The 25,269-nt window shown below is 39.9% G+C and overlaps 2 protein-coding genes across 2 annotated transcripts in view; one reads left to right on the top strand and one right to left on the bottom strand.

Moving 5' to 3' along the window:
• LOC119897314 (NACHT, LRR and PYD domains-containing protein 12-like) overlaps window positions 1-25,269 on the top strand; it is a 609,009-nt gene that overhangs the window by 270,963 nt on the left and 312,777 nt on the right. The window lies entirely within an intron of this gene.
• Window positions 1,576-4,355, bottom strand: LOC119897632 (apoptosis regulator Bcl-2-like). The gene is made up of 2 exons (XM_038711485.1): window positions 4,162-4,355; window positions 1,576-2,643 (listed from the first exon to the last, which is right to left on the bottom strand). Exons 1-2 carry the CDS (start codon window positions 4,343-4,345, stop codon window positions 2,243-2,245), a joined length of 585 nt encoding a protein of 194 aa, XP_038567413.1. The 5' UTR covers window positions 4,346-4,355; the 3' UTR covers window positions 1,576-2,242.

Below are 25,269 nucleotides of genomic sequence, written 5' to 3'. Positions count from 1 at the left end.
TCTAACACACACTCTAACACTCTAACACACTAACACACTAACACTAACACACACTGTAACACACTCTAACACTCACTCTACCACGTAGCCTTGTGCTCTGGTTCTTTCTGAACATCTTGGTGGAAAATTTTCTAACTGAATTCTGAGAAAGCAGCTCGGCTCACCACTGCCTGTGTTCGTGGAGCTAACTACACGCACACACAGAAACACACACAGCTTCACCTGCTGCGGTGTTAGCGTGTTGCTCAGCGCTCAAAGACAGGAGTCAAACCAGCATCACTGCCAGACTCCCTTTGAAAATTAACTGAAAACGGAGACCCACACACAGCTCAGGTCACCTGCGAGTGTGTGTGTGTGTGTGTGTGTGTGTGTTTTGTCATTTAGGTACTTTTAGGTATTCAGGTGTTATTTGAACTGAGGTTCTACAGAAATAGTCTGTCAGCTGATCTGAAGCCCGAGGCGGAAACTCAACCACACGGATTACCTGGAAAGATATTTCTAGGTAATACCACACACGAACACACACACACACACACACACACATGTTATCAGGCAGTAGATAAAACTGAAGGAAACCACAGCGACAGGATAGAATATAAATAGAAAGTGAAAGCATCTCTGTGCTGCGTTCAGGGGGTCTTTCACACACACATTATCTTCAGATATCAAACCTCATCTGCTCCTGATCTGACACAACCTGAACCAGGTCTTCTCTAGTCCAGCTCAGCCCCAGGTCTGTGGTCTAAACTGAACCTGACAGCATGATGAAAGTATGCTGCATCTCCTGTCAGCCTATGAGTCACATGAATGTGTTTTTAATAACGTTAGAGATGGTGACTGCTTATTGATCCAGGTCAGGTTTCCCCAACAGACGTCTAGAAGTGACTCTCTTTTGGTCCTTTAAGAAGAGCTTTTCAGATGGAGGTTTGGAAAGGACCAGTTAACTAGCAGCAGTCTTTAAACACAAGTATGAGGCTTTCTCCAGTGGAAGTTTGGAATAAAGCCGTTAATGAGCAGCTAGTTCTGTTCTGGTGTGGTTGTTTTTTAAAACCACGTTTTCCAAATGGAGGTTTTGAATGTAAACATGTTATCAGGTCACATTTGAGTTATTTTTGAGCCCATAAAGGCCTCGAGCAAAACGTTTTTTAGCTTATAACATTCTGCAGCTAAGAAACAAGTGATCAGTCATTTCTTGGGTTGACAGTGAAACGAGCTCCGTGTTTCTGTCTCAGTTTCAGTCAGACGAGTCTCGCTGTGTTTCTGTCTGCCTCTCCATCGCTCTGCCCTCCAACACACACACACACACACGCGCACACACACACACACACACACACACACACACACACACACACACACAGTTTGTCTGCAGAGTTTTAGGGATTTTCTGCACTTTGCATATCATTTGCATTCAAACCAAAATACTGTCTGCAGTGTCACATCTGATCTCCCACATACACACACACTCACACTCACACACTCACACTCACACACACACACACTCATTACATATCCCGGTTGACACCCGAAACAGAGAAAACCATCTCTTATTAATAAACGTGTTTATTCTATGCTTTACTTCACACGTCTGATTTTATTGATTATTTCTCTTACTGATTTCTTGATCCACGCTGTGAATGTGACGGAACTTGATCCAGACGGCCCCCTGCAACCCCTTCAAACGCCACAGGAGCCCTCTGAAGCATGAAGAATCAGTCAAGAACCCCGTCCTTTCAGGGACTTCTGGAACCAACTATGGAAGGGCCCAGTAATCCCCAGACAACCCTAAACCCTGTCCTGGAACTTCAAGGACTTCTGGAAGCGAATGAAAGACTGCTCAGTCACTGCCGAGCATCCCTGAACTATTTCAGCGACCTCTGAACACTGTCTAAGATACCTTTCAAGGACCATTGGAATCGCATCAGGGACCTGAAGAGCCGATTGTGAAGCATTTTCATGATGTAACAAGATAACATGACGTAATAACATTAAACAAGAAACAGTCACCTCATACTTTTAATCTTTTCATATTTTCTCTTTTAACCAAACTCCCACCAGATTTCACTGATTTCACTTTTTCTTTGGTTCGCACGTCAGCCACCTCGGTTGTTTGTATTTTCTGTCCCGGTCTCCAGGAGCACCAAGTCACCTGACTCCTACATCCACCTGCTCACCTGTTTTGCCCCCCACATCTCCACCTGCTTCTGCCCTCCTGTTACCTGTTCCTGTGTCGTCTGCTAATATGCTAAATCAACAGAAAACTCAATGGAGTCTGGTTTGTGGTGAGGAAAGAGACTCCTACCCATCCTCCGTTATCCTCTATCCATCCTCGGAGTGGCGGCGAGTCCAGACTCTCCTCCATCCACCCGGCGATGTCGTCCACCTGCCACGTCCCGCCCGTCTTGACCACCTCGGCGCACAGAGCGCCGCACAGCTCCATCATGGCCACGATGCGTCCCCAGTTCACCCCATCCCTGAACAGCTCCTCCCTGACCACCGTCAGGCTTCGCCGTCGTGCCGCCAGGCCGGCGTCGCCCTGCAGCAGCACCGACACATGGGCCGACAGGTCGCCGCGGTAATGGTGCTCCAGCTCGTCACCGGCGCACCGCAGGACGACCTGCAGCCGGGGTGGAGCCAACCAGGAATCTATGAAGAGGAGACCACCAATCATCAAGGAGGAGACGATTAGTATGTGTGTGTGTGTGTGTGTGTGTGTGTGTGTATATTTTATTTATTCACTTTTCTACTAATTGTTGTTGTTGTGTTGCTCAGGGAGGAGGGACCCTTTAAAGACAAGAGGGGCCAATCACAGCCCTTCTGTCAGGCAGGTGATGCATGTAATATACGGAGAGTACCATGCCTGTGTACTTGTATGTTTAGGTGATCCATGTCCAGTACTACAGAAGTATGTACCGTCAAACGTTTGACCCCTTCACTTCCACATAAAGACCACATGACTTCATGTACAGAAATAAAGATGCGGTTGCATGTTGACATGTACCAGAACAGTAAACATAAACAACCTCCTGAGAACCAGTTAGCCTGGTCTGTGTATTATCTTTGATTACAGCTCATTCATTATGTTGTTTGTCCGCCTCTGATAACACATACATCAAAGAAAAGAAGCCTCGACATAAAGGCAGGATAATTAGAAAGGCGTAAAATTAGCAACAGGCAGTGTCCAGTATAACACAGTGAACACTACAGCCGGGACCAAACACATCCTCCGAGACCGACAGAGGCCAGTTTGACGACGGGGAATACAGTGCTGAGGTGGCTGAGTCAGCTAATAAGACCGCTAGCTGCACCGCTAACCGAGCTAACTAGCTACAGATGCAGACAGATACAGTTAGCGGTTTAGCATCTGTAAACCACTTTTGTTCATGCTGTGTTCACTAGGAGGCTTAGGAGCTCGGTGTTGTTGCCCGCGCTTGGCTCCGGTTCTGGTTCCCAATGCGGCGCCGCTGAGTCAGCTATGACCGCTAGCTGCACGGCTAACTGAGCTAATTAGATAACAGCAGCTAGTTAGCAGCAGTTAGCAGTCACTTTAGCATAAAGCAACAACGTGTCCATCAGGAAACTCTGTAAATCACAGAGTTGAGGCAGAGCTGCGTGGGGACATGGAGAACTTTAATACCGAGCAGCACGTCGGCAGCGAGGCAGCTGACGTCTGATGCTGACAGAGCAACAGGTCGAGTCATCCGTTTGACTCCGCCCATGTTGAACAGCGTCCCGAACTCTGCTGTCACTCAATCTGACCTCCATTAAACGTCACACCAAGGAGGCACGTGACATCATAAGAAAAGAGGAGGAGCTAAACAGTGATGTCACTCATGCTATGACGTCACCTTATACCATGAGCAGTGACATCATCATGCTACGAGCAAAAGAAGTGACATCATAACAGGAAGAGCAGAGAGTACTAGTAGTCATAGTAGCTTTATTTTTAGTACTACGTGTCATAGTATTAGCTTTTTTGTAGTAGCCTAGAAGTAGTATGTGAAGTAGTAGTAGTCGCTTTATTTTTAGTAGTAGTAGTAGTAGTACTTGCAGTAGTAGTACTTGTAGTAGTATCAATAGACTCCTCCACATACCCCTTTGATGACATCATAATCAATGATAAGACAGTAGCCGTTGCTGTGACAACACGGTCACCTTGCTCACCTGGCTGGTGTGACCTTGCTCCCTCAGATCTCCATGACAACCATGACGTTGGCGCACCTTGCTCGCGCCTTGGTCGCCAGCCGCCTGTTCGTGCTGGCCGCACGCGCCACGCCACGCCGCTGTTGAGCAGCTTGTAGCGGAGGTAGTCCTCCACGATGTCCCGGCTGCTGTAGGCGGCTGACATCACCCCGCCACCCCCCTACAGGCCGCCGTCCGTCACTGCCACGTCTAGACACTGACCTCACGCATCCTCAGAGACACAGCCAATAGGAGCACGGCGCCTGATGACGTCAGCAAGAAACGTCGCCAGCTGAATCCGCCGATCCGCGGTGTTATTATTATTATTATTATTATTATTATTCAGTGTTTCCTAAATCAGTCAATAGTTCAGCTGTGAACACACATCCGAGTCCATGTTTGGATAAAATCCTTCAAAAGCTGAAGTTTGAAACTGATCCAGCAGAAACGGGTCTCAGCTGACCGTGAAGACCGCGCGGCTGTGTTGATTATCTGATGATGGAAGCCGCGAGGTGAAGAATCTGAACACACATGATGCGCAGAGGAAGCGGACCCGCTGCTGCGGATCGGTAACCCATGTGAAGCTGTGGACAGACGCAGGATCAGGTCCGGGTCTTCCTCCGGGTCCGTAGTACTCCTCACTGATACCGCACGTGCCGCACAAACACACAGGCGCACTCACAGCCGGTGGTCACGCCCCCTCCGGGATTCCCCTCCGACGGTCCTCGCCGCCAGACTCCGGTCAGAAAAGTCCCTATAAATCCCTTCAGAGGATGATGAGGATGAAGGCTTCTGGATTCACATTGATCCGGCTCAGATCCGGCTCGTGGGTCGGAGAGAAGTCACAGAATAACGGTCACTTCCTCCTGCGTCACTCTCATTCATGCTTTCACTGCGTAGTGCGCGTCCGTGTCACTTTTGAAGTACTGCGTTTTCCTTGTCTTGATAAATGTGTATTATTAGTAGTACTACTACGTGTAGTACTTGTAATAGTGGTATTAATCTTTGTAGCGGGAGTATAATAGTAGTGGTGGTCTGGAAGTATTAATATTATTGTTTTTATTAGTAGTAGCTACCCTAGTAGCAGTAGTATTACTTAGTTGGTAGTTAATAGTAGGCTAGTATTATTTACAGTAGACATACTATTAATAATGGCACTAGTACCATTAGTACTAGCTAGTAGAATGAAGAGTACAATAGATAGAGCTTGTAGCCTAGCAGTATTATTAATACTGCAGTATTCCAGTAGTAGTATTGTAGCAGAATCAGCAGTAGTAGTTCTTGTTAGCAGAAGTATTATTATCAGCACCAGTTGTTGTAGCACTCGAGTTAGTACTGATGGCACTCTAGTTGTAGTAGAGGTCATAGTACGTAGCAAATAGTACTTGTAAAAGTAGTATTTGTTGCAGGAGTATTAGTAGTAATAGTAGTAGTAGGCTTGCAAGTATTATTATTGTTTTTATTAGTTGTACCCTAGTAGTAGTAGAAGTGTTCCTAGTGGTTGTAGTATATTTAATTGTAGTATTTCTTACAGTAGACAAACCATTATAGTTGGTACTAGACTATTTGTAGTGGTTGTAGTAGTAGTATGATTAGTAGTAGTAGGCCTAGTTGTGGTGACGTATACCTACTAGTCGTAGTAGTTGTAGTATTTTTACTAGAATAGCGTTTAGTACTGTGGTACTATTAGTACTAGTATTAGTAGTAGTGGTACCTCTAGTAGTTCTAATAGTAGCAGTAACAATAATAGCAGTAGTTCTTGTAGTAGTAGCTGCACCAAAGTTGTAGTAGTAGCAGTAATAGTACTTGTACTACATGTGTTTGTGTCAGGTGACTGCCACAACACTGGCGGATCAGTACTACAGTACCAGCAGCAGCAGTAGTAGTAGGATTGTAGTATCTCAGTGGTTTCTGTTTCAATAAAAAACAATGTTTATTGATCAGCTGAATGGAAACTTGTTGTGGTTTATTTGTTGTTGTTGATGAGCTGTTGTTTGTGTAACACGTGTGTGTGTGTTTGTACTTGTTTTCATGACAACTGAGGACATTTTTATGATAACACACCTTCAATATCAGGACGTCCAGAAAAATAAGGACATTTTGGGGGTCCTCATTTTTCCAAGCTCACTACAGAGTTCTAGATGCTCCCTGAATGCCTCTAAGCCAAAAATCTCCCATGTCCTGAAATATCACAAGTTTACAAAGTGTGTGAATGTTTTTTGCTCATTTGCTGATACGCCAACTAGTGGTCAGTTTTGGTACTTTAACACACTTTAAACACACATTCATGACACACTCAACAGGTCCTCATAAATCTGTAATTTTTCTTACACAAACTTTTTAAGCTAGTTTAGAAATAGCCTACTGTAATTCAGTAATTCACATTTTCCATGCTCAAAAAGTAACATCCCCAATTTAATACTGCTGATTAAGTATCGTGTTCACCAATTTAGAGAATCAGTTCCTCACATAATGGCTTAAATTAAGATAGATCAGCTGGATAAGCTAATGTTAGCTTCCCCAGAGCCACCAAACTTCTCACAACCGTCTTGCTGCTGCCGACCTGCAGACACAGCTGAGTCTCCACAGGCATGGCCTCGCAAGTAATTACTTTTCTTCATTTTCAACCACAGAGACAGTTATTCTCTGAGTTTATATACAATTTGACCGTTCTTTAACAGATATTTACACTTGGCCTGCAGTTGCAGTGTTAGTACCAATCAGTTAGCCTAATAAGCTAATGTTAATGACATGCATTGGTGAGAAAATGAGTAAGCTAAATTATGAATAAAGGGAGAATAATACCATGTATACATCCTATTTTATTCAGAGTAAGTATTGCTGTTTTTTGGAACTTGTCTTGCTGACTTTTTGTCATCAATCTATGTAGATTTTTGCTAACTGAGGAGCACATGGCCATTTGATAAGCATGTCAAAAAGGAGGACCAGAGTTGATCCTGAGGCTGAGGCTGTTCAGTTTTATCTTTAATTTTATCTTGAGGTGACAAACCTTGTTTAAGGTCAGGTGGTCAATAAGAGCTATTTTCTGCTAAAGCTGTACGATAACCTGTCACTGTTCAACTTTACGCTCATGTAATATTTCTTCTTTAAAAAAGGCTATTATTAACCGTGTTTTTTTTGCAGTTATATAATAATAAATCCCCCTCTCACCCATTGCGGGGTGGTATGTGTCATCCTCAAGCTCCGGTCCTCTACCAGAGGCCTGAGAGTTTGAGGGTTCTGCGCAGTATCTTAGCTGTTCCTAGGACTGCACTCTTCTGGACAGAGACCTCTAATGTTTTACCTGGAATCTGCTGTAGCCACTCTCCCAGTTTGGGGGTCACAGCCCCCAGGGCTCCGATCACCACTGGCACCACTGTTGCTCTTACTTTCCACATCTTTTCTAGCTCCTCTTTCTTGGTATTTCTCAAGCTTCTCGTGTTCCTTCTTCTTGATGTTGCTGTCGCTTGGGATCACCACATCTATCACTACTGCCTTCTTCTGCTGTTTGTCGATCAACACGATGTCTGGTTGGTTAGCCATCACCAGTTTGTCAGTCTGGATCTTGAAGTCCCACAGGATCTTAGCTCAACTACCTTAGGAGGTGTCTTCCATTTTGACCTTGGGACTTCCAGCCCATACTCATGGCAGATGTTCCTGTACACTATGACAGCTACCTGGTTATGGCGTTCCATGTACGCACTTCCTGCCAGCATCTTAAACTCTGCTGTTATGTGCTGTACTGTCTCAGGGGCATCCTTGCACAGTCTGTACCTGGGTCCTGCCTGGTGTGGTAGACCCCAGCCTCTATTGATCTTGTACTGAGTGCCTGTTCTTGTGCCGCCATGATTAGTGCTTCTGTGCTGTCCTTCAGTCCAGCCTTTTCCAGCCACTGGTAGGATTTCTTGATATCTGCCACTTCTTCTATTTGTCTGTGGTAAATGTCGTGCAGCGGCTTGTCCCTCCATGAAGGTTCTTCATCTTCCTTGTGCTCACCTTCAGGTTTCTGCTGCCTGAGGTATTCACTAAGCCCTTCATCTTTGGGGGCCATCTTCCTGATGTACTCCTGGATCTTCGTTGTTTCATCCTGGACAGTGGTCTTGACACTCACTAGCCCTCGGCCTCCCTCGCTACCCTTGGTGTACAGTCTCAGGGTGCTGGATTTGGGGTGAAACCCTCCATGCATTGTGAGGAGCTTTCTCGTCTTGATGTCAGTGGCCTCTATCTCCTCCTTTGGCCAGTTTATTATACCAGCGGGGTATCTGATGACTGGCGGGGCGTATGTGTTGATGGCTCGGATCTTGTTTTTCCCATTCAGCATTCCAATGTCGTTGCTGTAGATCCTGGTAGTGTGGATCAGTGAGTCAATGTTTCGCTCATTTCTGGCATACAGCTTGATGTCATCCATGTAGAGGAGGTGACTGATGGTTGTTCCATTCCAGAACCAGTATCTGTAGCCAGTCTTTGTGATGATCTGGCTGAGGCAGTTCAGGCCTATGCAGAACAGCAGCGGGGATAGTGCATCACCTTGGTATATGCCGCACTTGATGGTGACTTGTGCAATTGGCTTTGAGTTGGCTTCCAGACTTGTTTTCCACAGCCCCATTGAGTTCTTGATGAAGGCTGTCTGTGAAGATTCTCAGTCTGTGGCCCTTTCATCACTTCCCAGGAAACTCAACAAATGTAACCTATTGGCCTCAGGTGAAGATGCCAACGATGGTCGTTCAGTCTTGGCCTTCGGTAGTCCTAACGACTGTAACGAACTCAGCTATTTATTTCTATCTATCAAATAAATAGCTGAGTTCCCTACCAGTCAGTCAGATCTGTCCAGTGTCTTCAACCAAGTCCAGTTGCCCTTGAATTTGATGAAGAGTGTCTTGTTGATCTTGTACATTTTCAGTATCCAGTATCCATGTATATGGCATTGAGTCTTGTAGTCAATCCAGGCAGTGCACAGATTGGTCTGCCTGGTCTTGCAGTCTCGAGTGACTGCTCTATCAACCAGTAGCTGGTGCTTGGCTATGTATTGAGCCTTGTGCCTACTCATCTTAGCCGCTATGATGCCTGACAGGCTACATCCCATAGTCTCTGCATATAACCCCTCTCACTGAAGGTCTTGTTCCAGTAGCCTGGGTTCCTGATGCAGATCTTGTTAACCCGGGTGACGTCTGAGCCGGTATGGCTCTTGTATTTGCAGTTTCACTCATGGGTTAGGGTTAGGCTGGTAGGCTGGTAGCATTAAGCCTGGATACCCCCCACCCTGGAATCAAACCCAAGATCACCTGTACCAAAGTGTGTGTGTGAGTGTGTGTGTGTGTGTGTGTGTGTGCACTTACCAACCTATCTAACAGTGGACCTCGACGTCGTTACACACCCACTAACAGGGGACTAAAAAGTGAACAGGGGACATTTTTTAGGTCCCCTGTTGGACATGCTTTAAATCATGCTAAAATCATGTCTAAAACCATCTGGTAAATTTTTTAAACTATTGTCAAGAGGGGACCTGCAGGTGTGTGAGTGTTTAAGTCCATACTCAGCAGTGCCTCTAGTGGATCAAGCAAAGATTTTAACGACTCATTCACACACGTCGTTCTTAACACTCCCCTATAGAGTGAATGGCTTGCAGCCCCAGGGAGTCTATCAGACTGTAGAGGGGCTATTATACAAGCTACTCAGTAAAGAAAGCTGTCTCTTGAAACACAATTTCTTAATTTTTTCTAACAAAATATACAGGTTGAGTTTTAGTCGATGTCTTGTGTTTTAAGATCAACATGTATTAAAATACAGGGCTACACTGAAGGCCTGGAGAATTTTAGATTCTAAATAAGGGAACAAAAATAGAAAAACAGCCAGGGTAGAATTATAAATAAAATGGTCAGTATAAAGATACTTTTATGGTTTTAATTCATTATAAAAAATGAATGAATTAATAAAAAATTATTTGACATTTGTTATCTAGAGATTTTAACTTGTTCAGTCGCAAAATACTAACCTGACCAGATTTCACAAGCACTGGACATCAATACTTTTTTTCCCCCATTATATTTGTGTGCTTAGTCTACACTTAAAGATATGCATTTCATTTATTGATTTGAATAACAGAAAAAGGGACCACACTTGTACTGTGTGGAATGACAGGAGTCCACTGTTCGCTTGTACATGATGACACAAGTTCCCTCTTCGATAGCATGGAGCGATAATTACACTCCAAGTTGTGTGAAAATAATAAATAAGCAAATTTAATCATACTTTTGAGACAAAATAAACTAACTAAATAGTCTCTTTATTTTCTATACATTCTTTTGAAACAAAATATAAAGGCTGAGTTTTAGTGGATGTCTTGTGTTTTAAGATCAACATGTATTAAAATAAAGGGCTACACTGAAGGCCAGGAGAGTAAAATGAATTGTAGATTCTAAAAACCGGAACAAAAATAGAAAAACAACCAGGGTAGAATTAGAAATAAAATGGTCAGTATAAAGATACTTTCTTTACGGTTTTAATTAATTATAAAAAAAATGTATTAATTAATAAAAAATATTTGACATCTAGAGCTTTAAACTTGTTCTGTCCCAAAATACTAACCTGGCCAGCTTTCACAAGCACTGGACATCAATACATTTTTTTTCATTAGATTTGTGTGCTTAGTCTACACTTAAAGATATGCATTTGAATTACAGAAAAAGGGACCACACTTGTACTGTGTGGAACGACAGGAGTCCACTGTTCGCTTGTAGGTGATGACACAAGTTCCCTCTTAGATAGCATGGAGCGATAATCACACTCCAACTTGTGTGAAAATAATAAGCAAATTTAATCATACTTTTGAGACAAAATAAACTAACTAAATAGTCTCTTTATTTTCTATACATTCTTTTAAAACAAAATATAAAGGCTGAGTTTTAGTGGATGTCTTGTGTTTTAAGATCAACATGTATTAAAATAAAGGGCTACACTGAAGGCCTGGAGAGTAAAATGGATTTTAGATTCCAAAAAAGGAACAAAAATAGAAAAACAACCAGAGTTGAATTATAATTAAATGATTAGAGGTAAGATACTTTCTATTCAGTTTTAATTAATTGTTAAAAAGTATTTCACATCAGACTTTGACTACAGCTTTAAACTTGTTCAGTCCTAAAACACCAAACTGACCAGTTTTCACAACCACTGAATGTCAATACATTTTGTCATCATATCTATGTGCTTAGTCTACACTTACAGAAATGCATTTTATTTATTGATTTGAATTACAGAAAAAGGGACCACACTTGTACTGTGTGGAACGACAGGAGTCCACTGTTCTCTTGTACATGATGACACAAGTTCCCTCTTAGATAGCATGGAGCGATAATCACACTCCAACTTGTGAGAAAAAAATAAATAAGCAAATTTAATCATACTTATGAGAAGAAACTAATTACAGAGTGTCTTTATTTGGTATAATCTGTTATTGTAAGAAAATATAAAGCCTGAGTTTTTATTGAAGTTATTTTCAACAAAATACAAAGGCTGAGTTTTAGTGAAATTCCTAAATTGTTTCAAGCTTCAGACTACTAAAATGATAGACTACCCAGTAGACAGCAGAATGAGTATTTTAAAAGCACAAAAAAAGTGAAAGTAAAAACAAAATGAATACAAAGGTCAGCTGCAAGATCTCTTAATTTTTAATCAATGGATTTAATGCTGTTAATTATCATGATACATGACCAGTGTTTGTATGTGTCCTAAATCTATATTTAGGAAGTTGTTGCTCGCAAACACATTGACAACAGACCTGTCTGTCAATTGAATAGTTAGTTTCCTAAACACCGCTGCACAAATCTATCCAACACAATGTTGTCAATGTCGGAGACCCACCTTCAAAAAAGTTATCAGCAAGCATGTAAGGAGCCTAGCTAATAAGGATAGCTATGTTAGTTTTAGAATACAGCTGAAAAGTTAGAACGCTGTGCATAACTGGTAGTCAGTAGGTGTGGCCGAGATGAGCTACTTTTATACAGTTGAAATCACATCATGTCGAAACTAAAGTGTGAAATGTTGAAAAGGTTAGTTTAGCTACAAATGAACAAGTTCATATGTGCGTGTTTAGGTTTTATGATGTGGTAATTAAGGGGCTAAATGAAGCCTGTCTCTGAAAAATTGAAAATCTTTCTAAAATGCTTCGGCAGTACATTTGTTCTTAGCCTTAGAGAAAGGTCCACAGAGACATTCAGACACACTTTACAAATAATATGAAATAAGCAAAATGGACAATTCGAAAATTATAATCTAAACCAAATATATAAGCTGTAGTGTTGTTGTTTTTGTTTTTTAGAAAAGTGTCACCAGCAATGTTCTCATTGTAGCTTTTTGAAATGTGGGGTTAAACATTTGTTGGCGAATAGAGAAGCATATTTGAGGGCTGTCAAATGGTGCAGCATCGTAACAATGGAACTTAGAGTTTGCATCAACTGGAGAACACACAACCAGTGCTGCATTAAGTTCACACTGATATTTGGCAGGTATTTGTCTTTATAGATTTTTACATCTCAGTATTTTCAACTTCTTTCTTTAGCATGTACAGTTTAAATGTGTGTTAGTGATTTTAATAGCCATTGAAATAGTGATGAGTTACCTATAGATCATCTCAGAACCATCACAACGTTGGATGGCTATTCATAACACAAGTTGTTCAACCACAAATAGAAAACAGTACAAAATATACAGAACTATGTTGAAGCAAACTTTATTGAATGTGCTTTTAAGCTAAGACACACACAAACTCCTAAACTGAAAGTTCCTCATGTGCCCACCCTCTTCTGTGTTCTTACACTGAACAAAATTATAAACGCAACACTTTTGTTTTTGCCCCAATTCCTCCGGTGAGTATGCTGGCCATGCAAGAAATGGGATGTTTTCAGCTTCCAGGAATTGTAATCCTTGCAACATAGGGCCGTGCATTATCATGCTGCAACATGAGGTGATGGTTGTGGATGAATGGCACAACAATGGGCCTCTGGATCTCGTCATGGTATCTCTATGCATTCAAAATGCCATCAATAAAATGCACCTGTGTTTGTTGTCCGTGAAACACGCCTGCCCATACCATAACCCCACCGCCACCATGGGCCACTCGATCCACAACTAGGACATCAACAAACCGCTCACCCACACGAAGCCATACACACGTCATCTGCTCTGCACAGTGAAAACTGGGATTCATCCATGAAGAGAACACCTCTCCAAAGTGCCAGACGCCATCGTATGTGAGCATTTGCCCACTCAAGTCGGTTATGATGGCAAACTGCAGTCAGGTCGAGACCCCAAAGAGGATGACGAGCATGCAGATGAGATTCCCTGAGATGGTTCCTGACAGTTTGTGCAGAAATTATTTGAGGATGCTAAACGATTCTTGCAGCAGCTGTCCGGCTGGCTGGTCTCAGACAATCTTGGTGGTGAAGATGCTGGATGTGGAGGTCCTGGGCTGTTGAGGGAATAGAGAATCGGTTTGTTATCAAACCCAGACATTTGTTTTATAGTACTTTAATGCCACTGTGTAATCGTTGAGGACTTCTTTAGTACCATAACAAGGAGTACTCTCAGAACCGGGCCCCTTCTTTGGAGTCAGTGATGTGTCTTCAAATATATTCCTGCAAGAATTCTCCTGGCTCAGTGTTTTTGGTGGTGATTTTTATACTGAATAAATGAATTATCTGTCAGTCTGTCTGTCATCAAATTCCATGAACGACCAACACTATCTCAGCAGTTCTAACACTCGATGGGATCTTATGCAATGTCACCCTAAGGGTTTGGATTTGTATCTACATTTATATAATACACACAAAATTGTACACTATGTATGATGGCAGTGGGTATTTCTTATTTTAATTGTTGCCTGCTTAGCTTGACTGACTTGCTGAGAGTTGAATGACAAGATCAATATTGTTCTCATATCTGAACACAAAATCAAGCTATGCCTTTAAACCATTTTCAGGTTGCACCTTACATGGCAACATATAACTATATATAGTGTATAATACTATGCACACACTTAACAATGCTCCATTTCCTTATAATTCATTAGCAACCAAGAAAGTTGTAGTTAAATACAGTATTGAATAGAGAATCTTATGTTCTGATCTAATACCTTTCTCCTTGTAGATGAATCCTTTCTGAAATTTGGCTTTTTCTTTCTCAGATGCAGTGAAGTTGCAAGGCTTCCTTTTTAGGAAAAACCCTTCTGGTTCTCATTTTCCAGTGAAATGTTTTACAATATATTATACATCATATGGTGTCTTGACTTATAACAAGTTAATTTAAGATTATTGTTTATACAATGAGAAGAACAGCATGATAACTTGGGTGACTTTGTAAAACAATATAAGCTATCAGTACTTTTTCTGTGTACATATATGTATATAGGAATGTAAGGAATAAAATACAATAAAAGTAGAATCAGTTAAAATTCTATGTATTAGTATAAATAATATTCATACTATATACACCCTATATACAATATACAGGTAACATTCTACATAGGTGTAAAAATATTTACACACTAAGCAATCAATATACAATAACAAACTATCTGTACAATCTGATACAGTCAGAATATACTATGTTATACAATACTATATATATATATATATATGTACATGTTTATATTTAAATTTGATAGTTTAGTTACAAACAGCCTTGATGAAAACATACAAGGGGTATTGGTAAAAATGTTCAACTTACCTCTCGCTTTGGTCTTCAGGATGGAAAGATGAAAAAGTTTTTCAAAAGAACAACACAGGTGAAATATGTCTACATACCGTTAAGATAGACAGATAAATGGATGACTGGTAAACGATTAGTAAGAATAGTAAAGAAATTTTAAAGTTGGTTTTCTCCTTCAAAAAACTGCATACTTGTCAACACTTCCACAAGACACCAAAGACTGCCATGCACCTTCTCTGAGGAGCCCAGAATATATATACACAATCCTGACTAGCTATCTGGACAGTGATTGGTTCTTAGGATAAGACATCAAATGCTAACTACTGCTGGCATAGTAATGCAAATGTTCTCTGGCAATTAGATATAGGTTTGATTTACTTTTGTTTACTGTGGTAGACATGTCAGACATACTGCTTGAAGGTATTGTTGTGGATTTTTTAGAAAGAGTTACACATGTCTTCAGTTAATGATGTAGATTTAAAAGAATCCTCTACATTTAAGTGACTAGAGCCTATGTGATTCACAAATGTTTTAAGGTTGAAATGTTGAGAGCTGTCTCTGAGAAGTCATCTTGGGTGAGGGTTGTGAAGTTTCAGTCATTGTTCTCCATTGTGTGCAGCGTGGGGGATGGTTTCTTGTTGCTGACGATGGTCGTTAGGGCGTCAAGATCGCAAACCAGTGACTTGGCCTTTAGTAATGCAACTTCTCTGGAGTCTTGTGGGAGATATTTTGAAACTGTAAAGAGCGGATGTACAATACTCCACTTTTGTTGAAAATTGTACCCTATGTTACAAGCTACTCACAAAAAGTAGCTAAATAAGGTGTTTTACACCAGAAAACATCTACTAAGAATTAGTATAATAACCATACATATGTGCGATTTAGTACACCCCCCAAATAATGGGGTTGAATAACTTTTAAAATATCACCAAATTAATTTTAAAGCGATTGTGTATAATATGGAGTTAATTTATTACACTAGTATGGACAAAAATACAGCAACACCTACGCATTACTTTTATGACATCCCATTCTAAATCCATAGGCAAGATTTCCCTTAACAACCCATGAAAACACAGCCCCTACCAAATTTATTAGGACAGGGGTAGCACCTTTGTCCATATAGTGTATTTGGATGGAAATCTATCTCAAAAGAAGGAAGACTGATGGTCTCTCTGATTGGTCTGACACATGATCAACAATGCTTAAAGTCACTGAAAAGGTTTACAAGCAGTGGGAATCATTTAATATGTAAGGCTTACAATGAATGTCAACCAGGCATTCATAGTCATTCAAATTCTAGGTCACTCTCTTCTGATGAATTTAAACTTCTACGTACATTAAGTGTAGTGGTGGAGTTACCTACAGCCTGTCTCAGAACCAACATAATGCCTTATCTTGCTCAGATTTTTATTATTTGGTCATTTGTCCTTGCTTTTTGTGCTTCTACCATAGGTATTTAGGCTATGTAGTTAAAAGGCTTCTGTTTTATTTGCCTTAATTGTGTTTATTGAGTGTTTAATTTATTTTGTGTTACATGCCACTTGTGTCAGGGATACTATAATTTAACAGTGGTGAGAACTTCTCTCAGGCTTACCAATATTGTAAATATGCTATACAAACTGGCATACATTTCTTTTAAGCGTATTGTTGAAACCCAAAATGTAGAGTGGCCATTATAGTGCAGTATACAGTAAATTGAGGGTCAAAGTTAAGAGAGAAGAGAGCAAGAAACTTTCAGTTTATGAGCGTGTGTCTTCAGGAGCATGTGCACCATACACAAATGAGTTCTTACTGCAGTGGCCCAGTTCTAATCAAACCTGTGGCTTATTAGCATGCATCTCCTCTCTCCTGTATTTATTTTCTCTCTTTGGCTGTACCATCATCAGATTTTTATTAGAATTGGGTGTTTGGGCACTTTTACTAAACATATGTCTACATATATTTCTACCGTTTTCTTTTTGTGGTTGTAGGAAACTGTGTTATGAATTAGCATCCAATGCAGAGTTAAGCTAAATACAAAATCCTGGAGAAAGTGTGAGTGCTGTCTCTGAGAGGTGACCTGGAGCAGGTGAGGGGTGTGAACGTGTGTCTGATTGTCTGCAGTGAGAATCTGTGTCTGATTGTCTGCAGTGTGGGGGAGGGTTTCTTGCGACCAATGATGATCGTTAGGCCTTTGAACTTGAACTACTTAACATTTCACACTTGCACCCAATATTGTGTCTCGCCTAGTCTTGTAAACTTAGTGTCTCTTCAAACCCCAAGTAACTACAGATTATATTTAGTTTAAATTATAAGTTTCTCTTAGAAATTATCAATTTCTTTTTTATTTATTCATGCTGGAGTGTGAGTGTCAATCCATGCTATCTAAGAGGGAACTTGTGTCATTATGTACCAGCCAACAGTGGACATTTTTGTAATGCAAAACAACAAACAAAATGCATTCCGTTACATATAGATTAAAGATACATGTACATTGTAAAATTGATTGAAATCCTGTGATTGTCATAATTGGTCAATATACTGGGAAAATTGGGGGGCTAAATCCTTTCAAAGGGCTGGTGAAAGTTCATAATAAATCTGTTTTTAGCAAATAAAAAAAGAACATTAAGAATCTTCCTGCTGACCATTTACTTCCTAATTTAAATTTATTTATCATGCTTGAGGAATATTTAATGATGTTGGAGTGTGACTGTTGCTCCATAGGATCTAAGAGGGGACATGTGCCCTATGTAGCAACAGTGGATTCCTGTCATTTAATGTGTCATCGGTAATAGTCTTTTTGTCATGGGTAATGTGGGTTACACATTTCTTAGCAAAGGACAGCAGCTTCTCAGGTGGAGGATCAAACTTCAGGCTCTTGAATTTTTAAGTTGGTAAAGTTTTTTGCTTTAATGTTTTGTTTGGAGAAAGGAGGCAAGTTCAGAATAGGGAATGTGTGTGGGTCAATAAGCGTCAAATACCAGTGAACTAGTTATGAGCAATACTTTTGAATGAAGAACATATTATGAGTTGGAAAAGACTTAATTGAGAGTTATTTGGAAACTATTACTTGTTACATAACAATAGACCTTATTTACAAGTATAACTAAAGATTCTATTTAGGTTACATTATAATTTTCTTTTAAGAATCATACATTTCTTTTTTACTCATCCATGTTGCAGTGTGAGTGTCGATTCATGCTATCTAAGAGGGAACTTGTGTCATTATATACCAGCCAACAGTGGACATTTCTGTAATGCAAATCAACAAACAAAATGCACACCTATAAATATAGATTAAAGAAACAAGTACATTGTAAAATTGATTAAAATCATGTCCTAATTGGTCAATATCATATTTGGAAGATTTGGGGGCTAAACCATTTCAAAGGTCTAGTAAAACTTAATAAATATGTTTTTAGCAATTAATAAAAAATTAATACAAAGTATCTTGCTGCTGACCATGTTGTTCCTACTTTTTATTTATTTATCTTAAAGTACTTATGACTCTCCTGACTTGTGGGCAGCCCTTCATTTTGATGCAGTGTCAAGATTGAAAATGGTTAAGCCATCAACTAAAGCTGAGACATCATATTTCATTACAAAACAATAATAACAAATCATGCTTGAGGAATATTTAATGATGTTGGAGTGTGACTGTTGCTCCATACTATCTAAGAGGGGACATGTGTCGTTATGTAGCAACCAACAGTGGACTCCTGTCATTTAATGCCATACAAGTGTGGACCTTTTTTTCTGTAGGCAATGCGGACCAGTAAATATTATGCATTCCTGATGAAAACTCATCAGGACATTAATGCTTCATGAATTAATTTGGGTAGCCCTTTATATTAGGGCTTGTCCATAAAGTACACAGGTACATCGAAGCTTGCAAGTCTGTAACTAAACCAGCATTTTCATTCCACACTTCAACAAGGGATCGACTTTGCCTCTGGATGTCATGTCATCGGTAATAGTCTTTTTCTCATGGGTAATGTGGGTTACACATTTCTTAGCAAAGGACAGCAGCTTCTCAGGTGGAGGATCAAACTTCAGGCTCTTGAAGGTTTAAGTTGGTAAAGTTTTACTTATGACTCCCTAAACTTGTGGGCAGCCCTTCATTATAATACAGTGTCAAGAGTGAAAATGTTTAAGCCATCCATTAAAGCTGAGACTTTATATTTCATTACAAAAACATAACAAATCATGCGGAATAATTATTGATGCTGGATGTTGGAGTGTGACTGTTGCTCCATACTATCTAAGAGGGGACATGTGTGTTATGTAGCAACCAACAGTGGATTCATGTCATTAAATGCCATACAAGTGTGGACCTTTTTTCTGTAGGCCTAATGCAAACATGAAAATACCATGCATTCCTGATGAAAACCCATCAGGACATCAATTTATTTGGGTAGCCTTTTATCTTACAGTCTGAAGCTTAATACTAGTTAGGAAATCTACTATTGCTGAGCCTTTAAGTTTTGTTTCAAAAGCATATTATCAAATCATGTGTCAACAGACTGCTTAGTTGAGATTATATTTTTCTCATAAGTATTATTGTTTTTGCTTTCGTTTGTCATACATGCTATAGTTTGAATGTCAAATTATCCTTATTAGAAAAAGGATAACTCATTATCTGTTGTCTGACCTCATTATATTCATAAATGACTTTAGCCCCTAAAGATATCCAAATAGCCTTAACAGAGTGTAGTGGATGTGTGATTCAAAACCAGTCTAAGATTCAGTTATTAAGAGCAAATACAAAGTAACTCTTTAAAATGCATACATCACCATTCCACACAGGTCATAAAAATCCCACACAGAAGAATATGAATTCCCCTAAGAGAAAGTTAAAATAAGTGCACTAGTGTAATAAGATATTTTATTATTATTTAAACGGTATTTGAAACCTAGATCAAGTAATTTTTGTTGGTAATACTGTAGTGCTTGATATCAATGTATGCAGCAAAGTACTTCTGAATTAAAGTTTAAAGTTTATTTATTTTCAGTTAAAGTGATTAAAGTTTGGATCACGGTGAAATGTTTACACATGCTCACATTAAAGTTAAATTATCCATTTTTGAAAGAAACAAAGAAAGTCTTTGAAGGTAAAAACACTCATTAGGTGAGAATGAGCACAGACAGTTCCACTGCATAACAATGGAGGTCCCCTCTTGGATAGGTAGCTATCGTTTAAGGATCTAAGTCCCCTCTTGGCAATTTCTTTAAAAAGCCAAAAAAAGCAAATTTGCAGTAATATTATGTTAAAAAACAGTAAAAGTAAATTTTGTATTATATTTATTTTACTTCAAAAGGACTGGAAACACAGGTCCACACTTGGCAGTTTACTCCGACGGTGCACTGTTGGATAGGTACGCGTGTATGTGTGTGTGTGTGTGTGTGTGTGTGTGTGAGAGAGAGTCTGCTGCCCCCTGCTGGATCAATCATCCACATATTGATTATGGATCAGACTGTAACATCCTCTCTGTAAATATTAACACAGTAAGTTTTTATTCCAGACTCAACGAGAGTATCTAAGTACTTTTATTTGAGTACTACAGTTAAGTCCACGTTTGAGGTAACTGTACTTTTATGCTACTTTATATTTGTTCTCCACTACATGTCAGAGGGGAGTCATTACTACAAATAGTCAGTTAGTTATATATATATAATAGCAGTAGCCTCTCATTAATATTAATAGTACTTGTAGTACCGAGCTGAAACATTTTAAATCTCTCTCTCCGGTTTAAACCTCTCAGGTTTGAGGGTTTGCTGCTTTTCACAGTTTTATACCTTTTTAAATTCATCAGAGCTGCTGAAGATTATTTTTATTGGTGATTAATCTGCTGATTATTTTATTTTAATGTCAGAGAGTCATGAACTCGACCATCCCAGTTTCCCAGAGTCCTGTATGTCTCCAGAAGTCTTGTTTTTCCTGACCAGCAGTCCAAAACCCAAAGATATTCATACAATACAGAACAGTTGTAAAGCTCCACCTGGAGGCTGGAACCAGCACTTTACTGTGTTTGTAAAACCACTGAGACCACTGACTGGTTATCAGCTGATCAGGAGTTTTGCACTGTTGGTCGAACAAAACAAGACTGTTGAAGAGCTTTTTAAAACTATTTCTTTTGTTTCAACATTTCAAAGAGGATAAATCAATGAACTGAACTGATAAAGTAAGTAATCTGCAGCTCTGCTGTTTAAACTTTGTCTAAAGTAAACTACATATTTAAATTCTGTGAAATCCTCAAAAATACATTTGTATAAACTCAGCAGCATCAACGGTTGTTCCTGTAGTAGAAGTATTATTAGTAGTAGCTGATACTCTGCTACAGCACAGACTGATCAATACAACCTCTCAGAGACGGGTCACATGCTGACTGGAGGGTTGTTGTTGTTGTTGCTGTTGTCTCCACCAGGTGGCGGGGCTGAGCTGTGTGTTACAGGTAGAGGTGTTTACAGTTTAAAGGGCCAGTTCACTCAATACAGACGATTAGTGGATCGATACAACAACAATCAGCTGATGTTTAATAATGATAAACTTTACTTTATAAAACACGTTAAAGCAACATTATGTCGCAGATATATTTATCCTAAAATAAATCAACATCAACACGACTCTTCAGCGAGAGTCCTAAACTTTGACTTCCGAGTCCACAACAAGTCATAATGAGCTCTTCACCAACTTTAATACCATTTCATGTTCAAAATGAAAACTCTTACAGAATAAAACGTTTACCTGCACAGAAACAAAAGGCAGAAGCAGTTTCACACAGCAAATGTTACATCATTTCATTATTTAGCCTATATTTGGACTTGAAGACGTCGTCACACATCAGTTTCTGAATTCAAACATATAAATCACATGTACTGAAGCAGTATGCAGCGTTGCATTGTGGTCCATGGAGGCTGTGTGTAAGCTGCTCTCTGGGTGTGAACACTTCACCGTGTTGCTTCAGGTACAGGTGAGATGAAATGTGAGCCTTCGTGCTGCCTGATGACCTAACTTCACGTGTTGAGTCCGTGTTTGGGCCCAGAGCCAGATGTTGGGAACCTCCCTCCTGTCAGCTCTGGAAACTCTTCTTCACCAGTTCTTGTCTCTGTCTCGTCTCTCAGGTACACAAAGATCGCTTAAGCTGGGAACACAGTTCATCATTCAGACTGTCCTTTGTGTTTTCCTCTCGTGTGGACGCTGTGCTGAAGCAGAGAGGAATAAACTTTCCCTGGGAGGTCGGCCTGGAGGGGGTTATAGTAGAAGAAGAGAAGGCAGAAAGGATGGCGTCGCCTCTGCAGCATGAGCAAAAGGGACATTTAAAAAAGTTAAGTACTGTTGTGAGAACGAGATGAATGTGAAGCAAAGGACACTGGAAGCCACTGGTTCTGGTTCTTGGGGGGCCTTCATAGAAACCGTTTGACTGCCTGACACGTAAACAAACCATAAAGTAACGTGATTTGCCGTCGCTTTAAGACTGATAATCTTTAACTGACTAGCTCAATTTGCTGGTGTTCAAACAGTGCTCTAGTTATAAATGCCAGTAAAACTAAGGACTAATCTGCAATAATAACATCCCACTTTGCCTAAACACAGTAAACATTAATGACCGTCCTGTTGACATTGTGGAGGACTTTAAATACAACTTGACAGTAGATTGAGTTTTGCAGCGAACTCTGACTATATCTATAAAAAGGCCATGCAATGATGTATTTGTTGGGAAGTTGAACAGCTTCTCTGTAAGTGAAAATACCCTAGAGTTGGTCTCACGTACAACATATCAACATGGTATGGTTGTCTTGGGGATAGAAATAGGTCTAAATTAGCAAGGATTGTGAAAATGCCTGTGAAAATCATACGTACACCACAGAGACAGCTGAGTGAGATATATACGCTCCACTGCAGACAGAAAGCACAGTGAATTGTGGGGGATCCTTCAAACCCCCTGTTTGCTGAATTTGACAAGCTCCCCTCAGGAAGGCTTTATAGGTTACCCAGGGCAACAATAAACCTTTTTAAAAATGATTTTATCCCTCGCGCAATTGCAGAGATAACCAGGCTACTGGAAGCTCCTATTGGTTTCTGTGTTTAAATATACTGGTGGTTTGTGTCCTGTGTTTGATGTTTTTAATGTTTTATAATGAACCTGGTGAGGCCAAAGACAAGTTTCCTGAAATGGATAATAAAGACTTATCTCTTGTGCCTGACCTTACCTTTGACTTAAGAGACCTTTACCTCTGGAGACCTTTATCGTGACATGCTCAGCGGCAGTGCATGCTGAAGTCTCAAAATAACGCTGGTTTCCAGTAAAGAGGAAGCTTTTGCTGTAAATTAAACCAAAAGGTAAAGCGTCCCTGATTTGTGTATCTAGCACTCATGAGGGGAGGTGTGAAAAAAGGTGTGATAAGGAGGGGAAGGTCCGGAGTCTTCAGTTTAGATAGTAAATATAAATTTTCAGTAAACTTTAAGACCTTTAAGTCTCCTGTCAGGACGTCTCATGTATGCATTCCCTGATGACATCGAGATAATCATTTTAATCAGGAAAGAAGGCACTGTTTGCCTAAACATCAGCAGCCACTGTGAAAATGAAAGCAACGTCAGTTAGAGATTAAATAACAGAAGGAAGATGGTGACAACCCATGATTGATGTCTTTTCTGCTTCTTGTGTGTGATTTTCACTTAAGATCTAGAGAACAAATGCTCATTTAGTCTTGGTTTTAGACCTGCTGGATCTGCTTTGTATGCATTGGAAATTAGAAAATGTTACACAATCAAAGTTTGTTGAATCTACATATGTTTTATTCTTTGACTTATTTTTCTTGTTAATTTGTGACTAGAGCAAAGGGGTGTTGCAACTACTGGCAGGAAGTGTACGGTACCTGGAAAGAAGAGGAAGGATTTTTCTTTTTTTTTTCTTTTTATTAAAAGAAAATACAGAACAAAACTCTACAAAAACTCTTCAGGCTTATCCATTCACACTCACATTCACACCCTGAAAATATACAATTTTACAATGTATTATTTAGTAGGAATATTCTTGAATATGAATCTACTGTAGTGTTATAAATTGATCTAAAGTACTCTTTCCATGGGATTGGTGCATTAATTTCATCTTCCCAGTACTGGCAGATTTTGTGAGGAAAAAGTGCAGAATTGTGTAATCTACATTTTGTTTAAATAGAATGATTACTACTCTATTATTGCTGAGTCCATGACTAATATAAAAATTTCCTCCCCATTCAGACTTCCATTTTAATTTGCTATCTAATTTTTTCAACAATTTGAATATCTTTCTTCAGCCACGTAAAGATCTTGTTTTGTTTGGAGACATTTGCGAAACCGTTAAAATTATATGTTGAGATTCCAATATTACAGATGAGTGTGCAGCTTGTATAACAGTGTAAAGTAGTGAGCGTGCAGCTTGTATAACAGTGTAAAGTAGTGAGCGTTCAGCTTGTATAACAGTGTAAAGTAGTGAGCGTGCAGTTTGTATAACAGTGTAAAGTAGTGAGAGTACAGCTTGTATAACAGTGTAAAGTAGTGAGCTTGTATAACAGTGTAAAGTCGTGAGCGTGCAGCTTGTATAACAGTGTAAAGTAGTGAGCGTTCAGCTTGTATAACAGTGTAAAGTAGTGAGCGTTCAGCTTGTATAACAGTGTAAAGTAGTGAGAGTGAGCGTACAGCTTGTATAACAGTGTAAAGTAGTGAGCGTGCAGCTTGTATAACAGTGTAAAGTAGTGAGCGTGCAGCTTGTATAACAGTGTAAAGTAGTGAGCGTACAGCTTGTATAACAGTGTAAAGTAGTGAGCGTACAGCTTGTATAACAGTGTAAAGTAGTGAGCGTACAGCTTGTATAACAGTGTAAAGTAGTGAGCGTACAGCTTGTATAACAGTGTAAAGTAGTGAGCGTGCAGCTTGTATAACAGTGTAAAGCAGTGAGCATGCAGCTTGTATAACAGTGTAAAGTAGTGAGAGTGAGCGTACAGCTTGTATAACAGTGTAAAGTAGTGAGCGTACAGCTTGTATTACAGTGTAAAGTAGTGAGCGTGCAGCTTGTATAACAGTGTAAAGTAGTGAGCGTGCAGCTTGTATAACAGTGTAAAGTAGTGAGCGTACAGCTTGTATAACAGTGTAAAGTAGTGAGCGTACAGCTTGTATAACAGTGTAAAGTAGTGAGCATTGCAGCTTGTATAACGGTGTAAAGCAGTGAGCATGCAGCTTGTATAACAGTGTAAAGTAGTGAGCGTACAGCTTGTATAACAGTGTAAAGCAGTGAGCGTGCAGCTTGTATAACAGTGTAAAGTAGTGAGCGTTGCAGCTTGTATAATAGCGTAAAGTAGTGAGCGTGCAGCTTGTATAACAGTGTAAAGTAGTGAGCGTTGCAGCTTGTATAATAGCGTAAAGTAGTG

The sequence above is a fragment of the Micropterus salmoides genome, unplaced genomic scaffold, assembly GCF_014851395.1.
Source record: "Micropterus salmoides isolate LMB-PRFRI ecotype aquatic unplaced genomic scaffold, ASM1485139v1 Ms_hic_scaffold_1, whole genome shotgun sequence".
Taxonomy (NCBI): Eukaryota; Metazoa; Chordata; class Actinopteri; order Centrarchiformes; family Centrarchidae; genus Micropterus; species Micropterus salmoides.
Note: the sequence above shows the minus strand (reverse complement) of the source record. Positions and strands in the feature narration are given on the sequence as shown.

Excerpts from the sequence above, each read along its gene's own strand:
- LOC119897632 (XM_038711485.1), bottom strand. The coding sequence starts at position 4,345 with ATGTCAGCCGCCTACAGCAGCCGGGACATCGTGGAGGACTACCTCCGC. Across the intron at positions 2,644-4,161 it reads AGCAAGGTCACACCAGCCAG|ATTCCTGGTTGGCTCCACCC; the intron begins GTGAGCAAGGTG and ends TCCTCTTCATAG.